Source organism: Canis aureus, chromosome 13 (genome assembly GCF_053574225.1).
Source record: "Canis aureus isolate CA01 chromosome 13, VMU_Caureus_v.1.0, whole genome shotgun sequence".
Lineage (NCBI taxonomy): Eukaryota > Metazoa > Chordata > Mammalia > Carnivora > Canidae > Canis > Canis aureus.
This window is the reverse complement of record NC_135623.1, coordinates 61,084,631-61,104,127: the sequence shown is the minus strand read 5'-3', so window position 1 is coordinate 61,104,127 and position 19,497 is coordinate 61,084,631. Positions and strand designations below refer to the sequence as shown.

General features: G+C 38.5%; 1 protein-coding gene and 1 long non-coding RNA gene across 8 annotated transcripts in view; one reads left to right on the top strand and one right to left on the bottom strand.

The window, feature by feature from the left end:
* GLRB (glycine receptor beta) overlaps positions 1-7,530 on the bottom strand; it is a 93,280-nt gene extending 85,750 nt beyond the window's left edge. Inside the window, exons 1-2 of one of the 4 annotated variants that reach the window (XM_077846492.1) lie at positions 7,427-7,530; positions 5,636-5,785 (exon numbers count right to left, since the gene is read on the bottom strand). In XM_077846492.1, coding sequence (XP_077702618.1) covers positions 5,636-5,757 — 122 coding nt within the window. In that variant the 5' untranslated portion in view covers positions 5,758-5,785; positions 7,427-7,530. Of the gene's footprint in view, positions 1-2,599; positions 2,644-5,580; positions 5,786-7,426 lie in introns of those variants that run through there. The other 3 variants (XM_077846494.1, XM_077846495.1, XM_077846493.1) reach the window with 3 other exon arrangements.
* A 184-nt stretch (positions 7,531-7,714) lies between these two features.
* Positions 7,715-19,497, top strand: part of LOC144282605 (uncharacterized) — a 55,342-nt gene continuing 43,559 nt past the window's right edge. For all 4 annotated transcript variants that reach the window (XR_013351095.1, XR_013351092.1, XR_013351093.1 and 1 more), the window contains exon 1: positions 7,715-8,040. This is a non-coding gene — a long non-coding RNA (uncharacterized LOC144282605). The remainder of the gene's footprint in view (positions 8,041-19,497) is intronic.

The window sequence follows — 19,497 nt, the reverse complement described above, 5'->3', positions numbered from 1 at the left end:
GCCTCTCTCTCTCTCTATGCCTCTCATGAATAAATAAATAAATCTTTCAAAAAAAACAATCCTGGTTTCTTTAAGTAGCTATACTCATTTGTATCATTTGTATTATATACATATAATACATATATACATACTATACATATACATATTTTATAAATCATTAATTACTTAAATTTTTTCCCAAATGTTCTCTACCATACCAAGTTTTCCCATCCTATACTTGCACAGATGATTTCTGGACAAAAGCCCAATTTATACTTCCATTTATCTTTTTTATATTTAGCCCATTACTCCAACCCTTCAAGATCATAGTAGATCCTAGTTCTAGCTCAGATACTCATTCTATGTCCCCAAATCACATGATCCCCAGTTTGGGTGTTTCCTCTGTACACTCTTATTTTAGTCATTGGTAAAATGTTAAACATGATAAGGCCAAAATTTTGCCAGGAAACCAACTAAGCTAGAGATGTTCCACTAATTACCCAGGTGTTAACTCATCTCGTTGCCCCTATTTTGAGACCATATTTCTGAATATGGCCCACAGGGACTATATAAGTTATTTTCAAGTACCTAACAAAAATCAAGTACCTTAGCAAAAGCCAAATATCTTTAGGTTTTTATTCACTCATTAAACAAATTTTTATTGTATGGATACTTCCTTTCAGGCACTCAATTGATCTCTGGTGATTGAGTCAGTAAGACACTGCTCCCAAGGAGCTTACAATCTAGTGGGGGGGGAAAGCAGACAGTTACAATTGATGATTACTATACAGTATTATGAACATGATAGGCAATCAGGGAACTATGAAGGCACAGAGTGCAATTATCTAAGTCAAATGATCAGATTAGGAAAGTTTTCTCAAAGGAGACAGCAAGGTTTGAGTGTGAGGTCATTATGGGACAGTCAGATTAAAATTTGGTTATATGGGTGTGGCGCTCCTCAGAGGTCTGGGCCAGACATACAGACTTAGGGGTGTTAAAAAGAAAATCACTGCCCAAAATGGTGTCACTTAAGCCAAGTCACCAAAACGGACCTAATGCCTAACCCAACTGCATTTCCACCTACCCTAAAGACATAGTCTTAACTGGTTAGTCAGGAATTTTCTGATCAGCATCAATGAGGAATCTGTCACATGTGCCCTCTCCATCCTCCAAAAGATGAGGTAATCTACCTAATAAAATCTCCTGCCCTTCTCCTTAAGGGAAGGTAGACTTGCCTGAAGCAATCCTTTCTTTTGCTGATAGCTTGTTGCCACACTCTCCTTCCTATAAAAACCTTCCACTTGTAGAACAGTGAAAGATACTATTTATAGCCAGGGATTTGGGCAAAACCACTGAGGCAGGAGTTAACTAAAGAAAAAAGGAAAGCAAAAAAAAAAAAAAAAGAAAGAAAGAAAAGAAAAGATAAAAGGAAAGCATTGGCATTTCAGAGAAAGGCAATGTGAAAGGTCAAGTGTGTACAAAACCTGACTCACACGTGTTGGGTTGGGAGGGGGGCTGGGATAGAAAGATACTGCTGGAGGGGTCAGAGGGCCAGCTCAGCAAGAGCTTTGTGTGTGGAGCCAAGAAATGAGCCAGAGGCTAGTTCAGCAAGAGTCTTGTCTGTGGAGCCACAGAAAGCTAGGGAGGCCCTTCAAGAGCTCTAAGCATGGGAACTACCTGCCTAGATTGAAGATTTAGAAAACATACTCTAGGGGCAATGTCCAACATGATTGATGCAGGAAGACAAGAAAGAAGCAGGATGACTCATAAAGTGTTCACCAAAATGTGTGGAGAGGAGTAATTAAAGCAGTGCCCACAGGGGAGTGAAAATGAAGGACATATTCCAGAGATGAGAAAGACTCTGAACCGCCAAGTCTTGGACCCTAATGAATTTTAGATGCTACTGTAGAAAGAGAAGGTCTAAAGAGGTAGCGGTACCATTTGCTGGAGAAGGGAACACTGTATCAGGAGAGGTAGAGAGGATTTCTGAATTCAGGTTTTATCATTTTACATTGAGTTTGAGATCAAAATAGGGTAGCCAGCCCGAAACACTGGATGAATGGATATGCCATTCTTCAAAGAACCTTGGGATGGACATAGAGACTTAATAGTGAATAGATGGTAATTACAGCATAGGTTTGGACAGAATCTCTCAGGCAGACTATATAGTCAGAGGAGAGACCAACAGATGAAGGCTGAAGTGAAATTCAAGCTGTATGATAAAACATTGTATCCAAGCACCTAATCAAAAACATTTTCTCATTTACAGTTTATTTCTTATATTTTAATAATTATTAAATTTCTGAAGTTTTTGAAAGGAAATTTATCAGATTGCTTGTCAATGTGGTACCAGTGTTTCACTTATACATCAGAAAACAATAGCATAAATTTATGTGATAGCATCTCAAAACAATGTGAGTTAAAGAAAAAGTAGGAAAAGAGCCAGGAAAAGTTTATGATACAATTCAAGCTCAGCCTCAAGATTAAACCCCACAATGTTTAGGACCCCAAGCCTTTTATTTCCTCTACACTTTAAAACCTTTTTCTTCTTATTTATAGTCTTGGTTGGGGGAGAGGATATTGTTACAACAGTAGAAGGGGAAACGTTTGCTATACTCACACATTAACTGCATACGTGTATACAACCCCACTGTTTCATCAACTCTATTAAAAAAAAAAGTCTAAATAAATTTTAAAAATCACTGAGCAAGAGATCGCTATATTAAAGGGCATTATGGTGGTATCTGCCTAACTTTCATAATCTCAAATATTCCTCTTAGTCAAAATGTTTTATACTTTATCGATTTATAGGAGATAAGCTAACTGGATCATGCTTTAATATACAAATGATTTGCATGTTCTTTTACAGCACATTATTATAGCTAAGATTCTTAATCTGGATGTTCAACAAAATTTAATATAATGTATCCAAACAGAAAATTCTAGTCTTCTGAAGTTCATCATCAGTGATAATAAATCAAAATTCTTAATAAAATGCTCAAACAAAAAAATGTATAGATCTTATTCTCTGGGGATCCCTGGGTGGCTCAGCAGTTTAGCACCTGCCTTTGGCTCAGGACATGATCCTGGAATCCCAGGATTGAGTCCCACATCGGGCTCTCTGCGGGGAGCCTGCTTCTCTCTCTCTCTGCCTCTCTCTCTCTCTCTCTGGGTCTCTCATGAATAATAAATAAAATCTTAAAAAAAAAAAAAGATCTTATTCTCCAAGGCACATCTACTTTTTAATACCTCAGATTTTTGGCAGCATCACCATGGCAACTGTTAATAAAGTTTTACCTTTTAGTCTCATAATTATAATAAAATAAAATAAAATTATACTTTTAAATTTCATGGTAAAATTTTTCAAAAATAAAGTTTCAATTAATTATACAGCATGCCTAAAATACTGTGATATGGGCTTACCAAGTGTATATTGGGTCTTCTATTTGATGATTTCCATATTCACCAAAAGAGAACCTAAATGTTTCACTCTTAACCTACTAGAAACAACTTTAAAAATTTGTCTTTAATAACTATAGATACTGTAAGGATATAACCAGTTTATATGTAAGACAATAGTGTAATTCTGAAAAGGGACAAAATGTCTTCTAAAGAACTCTTGTAAGATAGTCTGTAGTTAAGGGCGCCCGGATGGCTCAGTCAATCAAGCATCCGACTCTTTGTTTTGGTTCAGGTGGTGCTCTTACAGGTTGTGAGATCGAGCCCATGTTGGGCTCCATGTTCAGCGGGGTAGTCTGCTTGAAGACTCTCTTCCTCTGCCCCTACCCTTCTCTAAAATAAATAAAATAAATCTTAAGGGACACCTGGGTAGCTCAGTGGTTGAGCATCTGCCTTTGGCTCAAGTCGCGATCCCAGGGTCCTGAGATTGAGTCCGGTCAGGCTCTCCACAGGGAGTCTGCTTCTCCCTCTACCTATGTCTCTGCCTCTCTTTCTGTGTCTCTCATCAAGCAATAAATAAAATCTGTAAAAAAATAAATAAATAAAATGAATCTTTAAAAAAGATAATGTGGTAGTCCTAAGGCTTGCTGTCACCATTGTCAGAACTCTGATTGATGACATTTGATAGGGGAGGGGAGGTGGGCAGGAGGCAGAGGAAAAAGGCCCTATCAACTTTCACATATAGAGAAACCTGACTGGCTGAAGTTGGCCTGACTCTACACATAGGATCACCATGACTATAAGACACATGCAACAGTTTATATCAATATGCCAACATTCATCAAGTAAAAAGTTAATATAAAAATATCTAAAACATGAGTATACGTCCTTTCACTTGGGAGGAGTAAGGCCTGACAATGTCCAATTCCCTAAAACGCTTATCTCCTGGTTGTGATGCAAAAACTCTGAACACTCAAGAGTAGTGAAAGCTGCAGATGGTGATTATTCCTGAACCTGCCCCATCAGATACTTCATACCCAATTGGCAGGTGGCCGAGGAGGGACACATCAGTATTATCAGGGCCATCCTGTTACAAACCCAGAAATCTGGCCCTGATATCAAACTCTGCAGCACTCAAACAAGCAGGACTAATAAACTTGAAAACCAGGAGATACTTCTAAATTGGGAGCTTTATTTAATGCAAGACTATAAACCAGGAGATACTTCTAAATTGGGAGCTTTATTTAATGCTAGACTATATATGCATCATGACTCTGTCTCCAGACTTCTAATCTCATATATTTATAAAAGTATCCATTCCAAAATACCAATTCTTATATCCTTTCTTAACAAAATAAACTTCCCAGAATGTGCCTTACTATCTCTTACAGAATCCTCTAGTCTACCTTTTGGTAATATTGATGCTGAAGCGTTACCCGTGACCAATACGGCATTTAAAAAATCTTAATTAAAAGATGACCCGTAACAGCAAATGAATTCTTATTCCAGATTACTGCATAGGTTATCTCATTACCTAAAAACACATATTTGTGAAAGTTATTTACTGACATACTCTTCAATTGCTCTAACCGTTAGGTACTATTAAAGATATGCTGTTATTTGCCAGTAATATTAACCCTTCCTATTGGAAAAAAAAAAAAAAAAAAAAAGAAAGTCCAAACCACAAAAGGAGTGGGCAATTTGGATTTAAATTTTGTTTTTACAGGTAACTTCAAGTTTAGTGACACAGCTCTTGAAAAATATCCTAATTTTCCAATCTAGGTCCTTTGCAGAAAAATATTGAAATAAAAAACTGACCTATCATGTGAATTTTCTTCTTCCATGCATCAACATAAACTAAATACATCCTAAAATCATACCTTGGCTAACTAATTTTAAAACTGATATTCATTCTTAGGAATTTTTTTTAAAAAGCCATCTTTTTGAACTGGTATTTGCTCAAAACATGGAATTTTAGTATCTGATTATAGTTGCACAGGTAGGGTAAAAAATAAATAGTTATTTTTTTTATGATTTTATAGAAAATGTATAAAAATCATGTAATCCCAGAGGACGAGCAAAACTTTATAAAACTTTACCTTAAACACTAGGAATTAGCTATCACATTCTAAAACCTCTCTCGTGGGTACATATTCTGATAAGAAAAGTTCTGCTGATATGTGTCTCAATAAACCACCTTACTTCGATAACGCAGTAACATTTCTCCATATAATAATATAAGACATGAAGAACGTACGATGGGCATAGATACTGCTTCTTTTTCCCCTTTCCTTTCTTGGAAGACTTCTCTTTAGAATACGCTTCTTCAACCCACAAGGAAATTAAAATAAAAAAGGCTATCGCCAATAAAAACTTCATCTTGAAAGTTAAATCTCAGGAGATCAATCTACAAGAAAGAACAAGAAAATGTTTACAAAAAGCAGTAATAATACGACTCTAAGGAGTATGACCATTACTATCCAATGGACGAGTGCATTTGTACATGAGATTTTCATTGCTCAAACCTATGTGGTTAGCCTTCAATATATATTTGTGATGCTTAGTGGTAAGGATTAAATAACGGACTAACGGCCCATAGAAAATACAATCCCAAGGAGGTATATGCAACATTTCTGATTTTATAGTTACAGAAAATCGTAAATTGACATTGAATTGCACAATATATCAATGCATGCTTAGAAAGCTACCTGGAAGGATGTCTAACACGGTGCTTAAAATGGTCATCGTCCTCTTGTACGTTTAGTTTCTCATTTCTTTTAAAAATCTCTTTATTTTTAAATTTTGCATGTATATTTTTTTCAAAAGCAATAAAGCTGTTCTAATGGGAAAGACAATTCTAACTATTAAAGAACCGACAGAGATAAAAGAAAAAATTAGTTTCAAAAGTTTCACACTTTAAATTCATTCTTCTTAATTGTACACATTAAATTTGCAAGTTACCTTTTACCCCAAAAGGGTGCACATTGATTTAAGGTTGCCTTTCCCACTTTCATGTTACTAATATTTACTGAAAATGATTTTCGACATCACAAATTCTAGGTAATATAACATGAAAAAAAAAAAAGAAACAACCCAGCAAGTATGGTCAGACTCTTCCAAATAATCTTCTTAGTCCTATTTTAATAACATTTTCTATGCTCAAAGGAGAATTATATTCTTGCCGGTCAGACGCATCCAAAAAAAAAAAAAGAGGGAGAACTTGAAGCGTGTCGTGAAGCCGGAATGTCTAAGCCTCCTGCAGTCCTTCCTTTCCAGGCCACAAACCGTTTCTCCAGCACCGTTGTCTGCAGACGGAGGGGCCTCTCGGTGCCTCCCGTTCACTTAACGCCCATCTCGCCCTTGACTCTTGCTTCTCCTCCGTCTCCGGCGTATTCCGCATCCCCCTTTCTCCCCGGAATTCTCATTTTCTACCATTTCTCCTGCACCCGAAGGGCTCGGTGCCGGCCCCCGCGCACGACAGCGGCGGCTCCGCGGCCAACTTCCCGGGGGCCCCGCGCCCCGGGCTCCCGCCTCGCCGCCCCCCCCCCCCCCCCCCGGGACCACCGCCCGCCCCGGCCCCGGCCCCGCCGCCCGCGCTCCGCGGCGCCTCCCACCTCCGCCGGCCGCCGGCCCAAGCCGCTTCGCAGACCGCTCGGCGCCGGGGGCCGCCCCGCAAAGCCTGCGCCCCCCCCCGCGCCCCGCATCCCCTGAGCGGCCCCCGCGCCCCGCATCCCCCGAGCGCCCCGCATCCCTGCGCCCCCAGCACCCTCCATCCCCGCATCCCCTGCGCGCCCCGCATCCCCGCATCCCGCGCCTCCAGCGCCCCGCATCCCTGCACCCCCGTCCGCATCCCCGCGGCCCGCACCCCCGTCCCCATCCCCGCACCCCCATCCCCGCGCCCCCCGTCCGCACCCCCGCGCCCCTCTCCCCGCGCCGGCTCCGCGCGCCTCCACCGGCGGGCGCCGGACCGGGACTTGCCTTAGAGCCCGGCTCGGCCGCCCCCGCCGCCCCCGCCCCCGCCCCGCCGAGCGGAGCCCCCGCCGCTTACCCGAGGCTCCCCGCCCGCGGCGCCCGGCGAGGACGCGGCGGCGGCTCCCGGGGGTGCGGCGGGCGCAGCGCGGGGGCAGCCGCGTCCCCGCCGCCCGCGCCCCCGCCGAGCCCGCCTGACGCGCCTGCTCGGGCCGCGGAGCCTGCGCCGTGACGCGCCGCCGCCGCCGTGCTCGGGAGCTGGGGGCCGGGGAGCGGGGGGCGGGGGGCGGGGGCAGGGGGCGGGGGCCGGGGAGCGGGAGGGGGAGGGGCGGGGGCGGGGGCGGGGGCGGCCCGGGGGGGACCCTGCGGCCCAGCGCTGCAGCCGCGCCGGGAGCCGCGAGAACAGCGGATGCCCTCGAGCCCAGCGGGCGCGTCCCGGGACCCCTGCACCCGACGCGGCCCCCGAGTCCCCCCAGCAGTTCCCAAAGCCCGACCTTTCTAAGCGACCTTAGACCGGCCCGGGGGCGCGAAGCCCTCGAGCCCTGCGGGAACGCCCCGACCTCTGCGCCTCCTTTAAATCTTACGCAGGTCGTGGCCTGTTTTGCGGATGCAGAAGGTGAAGCTCAAACGTACTAAGGGATTCACATCCCATTTACCAGACTCAACGTCTGATGGTTACACTTTTTGAGTCAGGTAAGACCTTGGCCTTCTGGTGGTAAAGCGCTGGTTGGTTCCTCTGGCTTCTAGGAGCCTCGCCTTTGACGATGCACCTTTGGGTGATAGACAAACCTTTCCCTTTACCCCTTGACGGTATAGCTAATTAACTTTTTTTTTATTGAGAAAGTGTCATCTAAGGGGCACTGGGTGGCTCAGGCACTAAGCTTCCAACTCCTGATTTTGGCTCAGGCCCTGACCTCACGGTGGTGGGGCTTCAGGCTCAGAGAGGAATCTGCTGGAGATTCTCTCTCCTTCTCCTCCGCCCCCCCTACTCCTGTGGGCCCTCTCTCAAATAAATAAATCTTTACAAAAAGAGAAAGCAAAAAAAAAAAAAAAAAAAAGAGAGAAAGCATTGTACATTTGGACCGACGGTGTATCCCCTAATAAATACTTCATCCCATATCATATGATAGGAAAGGAACATTCCCTGTATATGACCATGTTCTATAAGCTTCACAAGGTGTTCTGCTAAGGTTAGCATTTGATCATTATTTTATTTAAAAAGCTACCCTATTTGGAGCCTCCAAATTGGATCAGGATAGGACTTTGGGTTTTACGAGTATATAAAGGAGATCTGCGTTGATCATATAAGTTTAAGAAGATAGAGGTTTTGGAGAATGAGCCGTGTAAGGAAGTGGGGAGTGGGGAGGAACAGAATCTGCTACCCCAAAATATATCTCTTTGGAATAAGGATAACTTTGAGTGGATTATTTTTAAGGAACAGCAGACATAAGTGAAAACTGAGTAGAAGTCACCCTTTTGTACAAAAAAAAAAAAAAAAAAAGAAAAAAAGTTCATATTTATAAGGGAAGCCTCCATTTGTAAGAGTCTTTCTCTCTCTCTCTCTCTCTCCCTCTCCTCCCTCTCCCTCTCCCTCTCCCCCTCTCTTTTTCTCTCTACCAGGGAGAGGAGGATGCCTAAATCTAAATCTATAGGAAACCTTATTGACTTAAATCTGTATAACAGCCATACCCTTAGTTACTGTGTTTTTTCCTGGTAACCTCCCATAACTAGCCTTCCTCCCTGACAACCCCCTGCCCCCCCAACGTCTTCTTTGGTCTTTAATAATAGACGGTTTTTAAGATCGTGGCTTGGGCCATTTCAGAGAGTTACTCAGTTTTCCTGGTTGTCTCCCAAGCATACAAGAGGTACACACGTTATTAAACTTCTGTTTGTCTTTCTCCTGTTAATCTGTCTTTTATTGGGGTGTGGGAGGAAAGGTTAACCAAGAACCTAGAAAGGTAGAGGGAAAATCATTTTTCATCCTCTAGAGAAGGATAATAGGTTTCATGCAACCAAGGGAGTTCAGAAATCAAAGAAAACCTTAAACTTGGTTTTCTCATAATCAAGGTATCACTAAGAGTTTGGAATAATAGGATATTCAGATTCTTATATCGAAATAGACTTACCTTTTACTTACAAAATCTTAGAAACCCATTTAGAAGAGCTTATGTGTTGCAAATACCTAAAATTGACTGACTTACCTTCCCTAGTATTGTCTTTTGATTGTGCCACTTACAGATATAATATTGGAGAATTAGTTAATTCATAAGAAAACCATGCCCAACTGTTTAGATAGGTTTAGATTCGTTTTTGGTTTCTGCCCCAAGTTTAGGAAATACGGTTGGTGACCCAAAATGACCTCTACCAGATTTATAAATCTGTGAAGTTCAGAATTTTGAGTCTATGAAAATGATCAAATCACCTCTATTTATATAGCTTGCTTTGTATTGCCAAAGGGAAAGCTTCCTGATAATTTCATGAAATAATCTATTTCCCTCATCCTATCAAGAGTTAGTCTACTTTCTCTATTTTTTAAGTCTCCATTCACTGTCTTAGTAATTTCATCCAGTTACATGGCTTTCAGTGCCACTGTTGTTGACCCCCAAATTTATTTCTCCAAACTAGACTTCTTTCCAGAACACTAGACTCATAGATCCAATTGCCTTCTCAGTGTCTCAACTTGAACATTTAATAAACGTTTTGTACCTAACACATCCAAAATGAAACTAATGTTCTTCTCCCCCAAATTGGTTCCACACTCAGCCTTCTCATTTGATGACAACCACTTTCTTCCAGTTGCTCAGGCCAAAAAGTCTCAAAAATTGTTTTTGATTCCTCTCTTGGTCTCCCTCCCAACATCCAAACTATGAGGAAACTGTCTCTCACTATTTTTGCTGTAACAAATATGGACTGAGTCACCATTATCTCTAAGTTGGATTATTGTAATAGCTTCCTGGCTGCTCTCCTTGCCTCTACCATTGGCCTCCCTTATCAACTGGTATTCTGAACACAGCAGCCAAAAATCTTCAAAACATGTCACATGTCAGATGATGTCACTCCTCAGCCCAGAACCCAGCAATGACTCATCACTTCACTTGGTTTCTAAACCCAAGTGTTCACAGTACCCTACAAGGTTCCGATTGGTATGCACCCTCTCCAAATACTGCCTTCTTGAACCACTCTTCCTCTTAATTCCTAGGCTTCATCCACACTGATCTTGCTGCTTCTTCAACATGCTGGTGCCACACTGGGGCCCACCTAAGGCTGTTGGCTCCAGCTCTTCCTTAAACCTTAAACATTTCATATTTTTCACTCCAGTAAACTCCAATGCTCTTCCTCCAACCAGTCATGTCCAACTCCCTGACTTCTCCAGTTGGTTCTGAAACATAACCCTCTCAAGGAGATTTATCTAATATTATTTAAAAATGCAAACTCCCCCCCCACTAAGGATTTATGATTCCCTTTTACCTGTTTTCCCTTTTCTTTTTCATAGTATTTATTGCCTTTTAATATGTCATACAACTTATTGATATGTGTTGCATGTCTTTCCTCACTAAAATATAAGCTCAATGAGGGCAGAGATTTGTGTCTGATTTTGTCCATTGTTACTGCCTAAGCACCTAGAACAGTGTTGAATGAATAAGTAAATTTTGGACTACTTGCTTAACCTCTTTAAATGCTGTGTTTTCTCATCAGTAAAATGAAAAGAATAGCACATAACTTGTGGAATTGTTCTAAGAACTAAACAGTTTAATTTATGTTAAATAAGTGGTCCAGGGAAGAGAGAGAAATTTACCTCCACTCTTTTTATTTTTGTTTTTAATGGAATGATTGATTTTTTTTTTATTAATGGGATCCTGTTGCACAATTCTTTCTGCTTTTTTGTTCCTTTATTTACATCTACCTGGAATCATATGATGAGGCCTAGCTCAACATATTCAATAGGAACCCTATTTCCTATGTACCCAGATTCATGTGGCCTATAATACTTATCTTTTTTGATCATCAAATGTAAATGCTGTCCTAAATATCTTGTGTTAGATTGAGAAGCCAACACCAGAAAAAGAGAGGTGTTTCCTGCCACCTTAGTTTTTCATATGGCATAAGCCCTTAGCCCTCTTGCTATTGCCTTTAGGAGTTTTAAAACATTACTCTGGAATATATAAATTAATTCCCTTTTAATTTTTCTTCTCTATGTGTCATGTTGATTTGTTTGTAGTCCAGATTATAAATCGTAATAAGATTTTTCATCATAACTTCACTCCAAATGCTATTATAACCACCATATATTTTCCAAGAAAAGCATGCCCAGTTGTTTTATTTTTCCCCATTTTATTGAGATATAATTGACATACAAACATAATATAAATTTTAGGTGTACAACATATTGGCTTGATATATGTATATACTGCAAAATAATTACTACATCCATCACCACATATAATTAACAATTTTTTCCTTGTGATGATAACTTTTAAGATCTACTTTCTTAGCAACTTCCAAACATATAATATAGTACGTTAACTATAGACATCATGTTGTGCTTTAAATCCTCAGAACTCATTTACCTTATAATTGGAAGTTTGTACCTTTTGACCACCTTTCCCAATTCTTCCACCATGTTCAAGTGTTTTATTTATTTTTTAATTAATTTATTTTAAGTCGGCTCCACACCCAATGTAGGGCCTGAACTCATGACCCTGAGATCAAGAGACACAGGCTCTACCCAAGGAGTTAGCCAGGCACCCTATGTCCAGCTATTTTAGATGTGTTTTTCCCCAATTCATTTTCTTTAAAGATTGTTCACAAATAGATAATGGGACTATAAATATAAATAAAGAGAAGATTACAACAGAGGATAATTAGATTAATATGTCAGAAGACATATTCATGAGTTCAGAAGACAGCAAAATTTATATTAGGAATTGTCAATGAGCAGCCGGTTTTAACGTATTGGAATAATGAAAACGATATTTGATAGCCCAAGATCATCACTTCCATGTTTCTCCAAGTAGCATATTATCCTTAAAAAGTTCTCCAATCTCCTAATTATTTTAAAACTAACTTTAAATAATAATAGCCACTTTTTATTAATTGCAAGAAATGTCATTGAATTATACTTTAAAAACTTCAAGATACCTTTGCAAGTTATTTTCATGCCTGTATCTTTTCATGAGAAATCAGAATCTTCAAAAGAGAAATTAACTCATCTAGGATAATAGAGTTGGAAGAGGAGGAAATGAGGTTGTTCCATCTTTAATGTCCTATAGAATATTAAGACTCTGATTCTGGTTGCATATAGGTGAGTAAAGCAGCTTGATTTTTAGACATAGACAGAATTCTGATCGCACATTAGGAAATTGAAGCCAAAGAGGCTGTTCTAGTATAGATTCAGGGTCTTACTTCCAAATCCAGGTTAGGCCTAAATATGAACTAACATGTGAACAGCTTGATTTTTAGACATAGACAGAATTCTGATCGCACATTAGGAAATTGAAGCCAAAGAGGCTGTTCTAGTATAGATTCAGGCTCTTACTTCCAAATCCAGGTTAGGCCTAAATATGAACTAACATGTGAATCATTTTTCACTTACTTTCTTTGATTCAGTGTAATGGCAGTAAAAATAATTATCATTATTGATTAAGGTATACTATTTCCCAGATATACACAAAACATGCTAAATTCATGATCTCCTCAACAACTTCATGGGGTCAATGCTATTTTATTACAACTTATAGATGGAGATTCAGAGGCATCATAGAACTCTTACAAATTTTGCTAATAACTTTGCTAATCAATGATTGAGAGAGTTATACAATTAAGTATGTCTGATTCTGGAAACGGCCCTTAAAATATTTTTGTGTCCTGTGACTACGAATAATATATTCAATCATATCCCATGACACCTATAATAACATTCATATACAACCAAAACGCCACATTAATTGTAATGTAATTTTGAGAAGATAAAATAAGAAACATCAATAAGATCTTCCTATTTATGAATTTGAGCATTGTACCGTTTCATCTAATTAAGAAACAATTCTGAACAGTTAAAAGCCCTCTGTATCATCTATCAATCCTTCATCAGCCCTTACTCACACAGAGAGAAACAATCTGTAATTGGATGTGCAAGAATTTAAAGTAGATCAAGATTTTAATGTTTTGTTAGAGTATTCACTGAAAAAAACACCTACATGATAGGATATCACTTTTAGGTAAATCAGATATAGGTCCCAAGTCCTGAGCAAAGAAAGAGAAAAAATAAAAAAAAGAAAAAGAAAAAAAAAAAAAGAAAGAGAAAAAATTACTGACCTCTATGGAAATAACATGGAAATAACTGCTACTGAACTTCAAGAATGTGCCTTAGGAAAAAAGAAATCAACTTATTTAGTGTCATCAAAGCTAGTCCAAAATCAGTTCTATCAAAATCATTGATTTTAGCCAAAGCTCTTCGCATCCAGGTAGATATTACAAGGCAACCATCATCCAAAAATTGGTTTATGTACCTTATGTATTATTTTATTTCATAGTTAGCATGTGATAGGTTGGCTTATTCAGGACTACTCAAAGCCAAACCTTCCTCTGGGGCAATAGTAGCAATTATTGCAGCAGAAGCAGATGACTAGTAACTCAGCCCATAAATCTTCCAGTCAAATGGAATCTTTCAAAAGTATTTGCAGTTTTTACCAAGTCTGAGCAAAGTTAGAGTTGCCTCTCTTGACAAGCTTTGAATCTTGACCATCATCATTGCTGCAGATCTGAGAAGAGGTCATGTTTTCCTCCAGCAACCAGGATTTCAAGGCTTAAATGTTGATGACAACATCCCCTCTTCCTCCAGTCTCCAAAGCAAATATATCATATCAGTTTAAAAAGTAATCCAAAAATCTGTTTTTTAGAAACTTGTAAACAATATCAGCAGTGTTTTTTTGTTGTTATCTCTCTTTTTTAAAGACCTAGGTAAGCAATTAATATTAGAGAAATACTATGTATGGTCAATATTAAAAATTTGTTCTTCTAGGTTTTCTAATATCAAGCTAGATCAACTGAAAGTTCGAAATGTGCAAATCATGAATTCTAAATCTATGCCTTTGTGGGAAATGTTTCATATTTTTCACACCAGTAAACTCCATTTATAATTTAGGTATATGGCATAAGAGATGGACAAGAACCAACATTCTATTTTCTATTTTAGCAGGTTTTTGTTTTTTTTTAAGAATAAGCAAGTAAATAGGTAATGGTCCTACAAATATTAAAAGTAAGTTATAGAAAGGAAGCCATGGTATTTATCAAATTATTATGGTTTAAAGTAAGACTTTAAAATCAGGTTCACCAAGGAAATTAAGCTCATGTAATCTTGAACTACTTAAGCTTGCTGTGGATTGTAAAGTTTATATCTCTCTAACCTAATTTTTAAAACTTACTTTATCAATGGAATTTATATATAGTACTGGTACAGGAGAAGAACATTTATTCGAGGACAGCAGCATCAGCAGAAGGGGTGAGAGATGACAGATAAAAGTCTAATTCTGAGGTTGGCTTGGTTGGGAAAGAGAAGCCAACAGGAAAATCAATAAAGCATTGGGTTGGCTTAGGAAAAATGGGATCAGAATAAAATGTTTGGATAAAATCTCTCAGTTACCATTTCCTAAAGTGTGTGCTATGCAAAGGCAGATCTCAGTATGCTTCATGAGAAAAAAAAAGAAATAGTTAATGACAAATAAACTTGGAATTTTTGTCTATTGTATCTTCTCAGATATTTAAAGTCTTTTAGCATTTTCAATGTTTTGCTATGTCATAAAGAAACTTTTCAAAAAAAAAAAGAAAAGGAACATTTCAATGTTATTTAACCCAATATCTCTGTTAACGTGTTTATCCATGTTGTTTTGTTTTTGTTATTGTTTTTTATTTTGGGTTTTTTTTTTCTGCCACAAGTTTAAGTTTCTATAGACCTAGAGTTCCAAGAAATAGTACTCATAAAATGCTGCTCAGTAAAAAACAGTAAACAATATATAAAATGAACCAACAAAAAAACAGTATAAGAATAGGCTCCTGGGAGATTAGAGGGATGGTGAAAACAATGCTTTTTGCATTTATTTAAGAGGAGAATGTTAGCTAAGAGACCAGTGGCACAGAGCCTGTTTAAAAGGATCTTAGAGTAATCATGACATAAGGCACAGGACTGGATGAGATGAAGGCCGTGAAGATAAACAGAAATGATTAAATCTTACAGACATTCTGGAGAGGCAAGAGACAACTCTTAATTCAGAAAGTTTATACAATAGTTTATACAAACAGTTCTAGAAAGTATAAAACATGGTAACTTTCCTTAATGAGCTCTCTTTCTGTGGGAAGCATAGCAAACAATAGATTTAAACAAACTTCAAGCAGCATGAGAGAGTTCAGCATTTAGCATTAAATCTTGAGAGTTCTAATAGTAAACGAAGTGGATAATCAAGAATTAGCAAAACAAGCTTCAGTCAGGGGGTAGGTCTTGTGCCTAAAATAATATGCCAAGAACAAGAGTAGAGGACAGCATTGCTAGCAATGGGAAGAATGAAAACTTGGCAACAGATGGAAGGGAAGAAAAATTCCACAATGATTCCAAGACTTGAGCCTTAGAAAAAAAAAATTAGAGTTTTCACTAAAAATGAGCAAGAAGGAGTGCTGGTCCACAGGTGCCACACCAATGAATATCATATCCATCAATCTTAAAATAAGCCAAGCACAATACTATCCCCTCTTTTAAATGTACCACTCTCTAATAGCGTAACATTAGAGTATTATCATTACAACAAAAAACTCATGTAAAAGGCATCTATGGCCTCCTAGGAGTGAGTTCTTACTGGCTTGGGGCTCTAGGGGCAAGGATTCCCATTGCTTATCAAAAGGATGTCTGAGTTGGGTTTTCTAAAATTGATATTCCAGATTGACCAAAGGGAAAAAGGAATTCGTAACAAGTAGAAAAACATGTGTGAGACATAGATATAGATTACATGATATATCCATATTTTTGTAGTTTTATTTTACTGGAATATAAAGAGTTGATGATATGAGGAAAAATGGACAGAAAACAAAGCTGGAGAAGTTGAGATGGGCCAGATTATGGAGGGTCTCGTATATAATGTTGTTCATTTTATGGGCTGTAATATAGCAGCAAAGCACTTAAGAAAAAGGAATTATATAATCAGGTCTGTTCTGTAGAATGATTACTTGAACAGCCATTTGGAGACAATGATAGGAGACAAAACAAGGAACAAGAGGAGTACTGAGGAAGTTGTAAAAGTCTACACAAAATTATATGGGCCCAAACATAGGCAGCATCTTGGAAAATAGAAGAAGCCAGAGATTATTAGGGATGTATATGAAGCAAAATTCCCAGGACTGGTGATGATCAGTTGTTGGGGAATGCATATGGAACATGATAGAATGAGAATGGCAGAAGCAAGCATGTGGATGAGCAAAAACAGAGGAACAATAGGGTAGTTATTTTGTGTCTTTTGTTTGTCCTACTTCAGTTCAGTGGCTGAAACAGGAATAAAAATTACAGTTAGGCAGTTTCAAGGAATGGCTTTTTTATTAATATCCTGAACTACACTGCTTCATTTCTCTTTTGCTGTATTCCCCTGATAAAACTCCAACCCTGGGTGAAGCCAATTACCTGCTTTCTCCAAAACTGAGTGAACAGATTAATTACTTACCAGTAGCTTAAATGACATTTATAATAGTTTGGCCCTTTAAAAACACAACAATATTATTATGTTTGCTGTTGTTTTCCATGGTTATTTCATACATTCTCCACTCTTCTCAAACCTCCGAACATCCCACTTCCTACTCAGGCAACCAGTGAGAAACTGGAAGCCATCAGAATGGATATTCCTCAAGATTAATTCAACAAATCTACTTATGATAAGAATTTTTCTTTTCTCCTTCCATTCAGTTAAATAAAACATCTCCTCTTCTATGTTTCTTGTCCTCTCCAAGGTCAATTCCCTCACCTGTGCTTTGAATCTTATCACCTGTGTTTTATGCAGGAACTATAGTACATCAATTCTCCTCTCTCTTTCCTTTACCTTCATCTTAACCTTCTCTACTAATTCCATCATTAAACATACCAAGGCCTTCCAACATTTAAAAACAAAAATGCTGAAAGGCTTCTTCTGAAAGGCTAGGTAATCTACAATAAACTTCAATATGAAATAAAAATAAAACTGCTCATAAAACATTCTGACTCTGAAGCTCTGTGTCTACAGTTTTGCTTGCTCTTTTGGCTAGAGCTGTCTTTCTCTCCCCTTACATATTCAACTGTACTATGTCCTATTGATTGGAAAGTATCTGACCCAAGTCAAAATCATTTTAATTTACTAGGGCTACCATAATGAAATACCATAGACTGGAGTTTAAACAGCAGAAATTATTGTCACAGTTCTGGAGGCTAGAAGTCAAAGATCAAAATGCCAGCAGGAAAAAAAAAAAATGCCAGCAGGGTTGGTTTCCTCTAAGGTCTCTCTTTTTGCCTCACTTGCTACCTCTTCATATGGTCATCCCATCTCCTCCTCTTCCTCACCTCCTCCTCTTCTTCTTCTTCCTCCTCCTCCTCTTTCCTCCTCCTCCTCCTCTTTTCTCCTTCTTCTTCTTCTTCTTCTTCTTCTTCTTCTTCTTCTTCTTCTTCTTCTTCTTCTTCTTCTTCTTCTTCCTTCTTCAAGATTTACTTTTTAACTAATCTCTACTCTCAATGTGGGGCTCAAACTCACAACCCCAAGATCAAGAGTTGCATGTTCTACCAACTGAGGCGGCCAGGCACTCCCTCCCTTCTTTTTCTTCCCTTTCCTCTTCTTATAAGGACACTTGTCTTATTGGATTAAGGCTCTTTCCTAACAAGATCATTTTAATCACCTCTTTAAAGATCTTATCTCCAAATATGGTTGCATTCTAAGATACTGGAGTTGGGACTTCAATGTAGACATTTGAGGGGGGGGCAAATATAATTTAGCCCTTGACAAGTACTATAAGCAGATACAAAAAGAAAAGCACGGTGAAGACTCTCATTTTATTGACTACTTAGGTATCAGTTTATTAATTTATTTTCTTATTCTGAAGGTAGAAGGAAAGGTTTCAGACATACTATTTTGGACTTTGGACACAGCAACTAGAATGGATAGCCGAGATAGATGTGTGACAGGACTTTGAAAAAGCCGCTGAAATAGAGAAAATAATATATGTGAGAGAGATTTCAAAAGAAGGATCCACGTTATTTATAATGCGATTCAATGTGGAGGGTAGTGAAAAACACTCAAGTACCACTCATGGTTTTTGAATTTGAATAAGTAGGTGGCTGATGGGATATTTATAGAAGTATGGGACAGAAGAAGGGCAATTGTAAGAAAGATGAAATGTTCTATTTCGGATGCATTGTTTTGAGGCACCAAATAGTGATATTTGGCAGGAGAAAGTCAAGGATGACAATGTAATATAAGGCACAATACCAACTGATACACTAAGGGAAAATACAGGGAAAGAAATCCAGCTATCTCTTTGGAGATGCTTCCACTTAGAGGAAAGATAGAAGAATTGTTAAAATAGATAAGGAAGTAAAATTCTGGAAGTAAAGAGGAAAGAGATTTTGAAAATTAAGAAAGGATAATTAACATAATAAAAGACTGCAGTCTGGCATTTTCAATAACTGAGATGAGGTTCACAAGAAAAAGAGGTAAGAATGAGATAAAGGATACAAAACAAGCATAAATTATTTACCTTATACCAGAAGCTTTATGTACAGTATTTCCAACTCTGAGGTAGATATCTTTTCTCATTTTTTTCTATGTATTTCTATGTACATTTCATACTATGTATGAAATACATAGTATGTATTCTATGTATTAGAGCCAGAATTAAAATCTCGGAAAGATAGAAGAGTTGTTAAAATTTTCATTTCATGAAAATACTCTGTTTTGTGTAAATGATTTATCGTATAGAACTTTAAAGACAATATATGGAAAGTCAAAACACAATACTGAAGGGAAAATCGAATTGGTAAAAATAGATGAATAGATAAATGATAGATAGATGATAGATAGATAGATAGATAGATAGATAGATAGAGATAGAAGTCTCCAAAAATATTAACAGAGAGCAGTCTGACATTTTCAA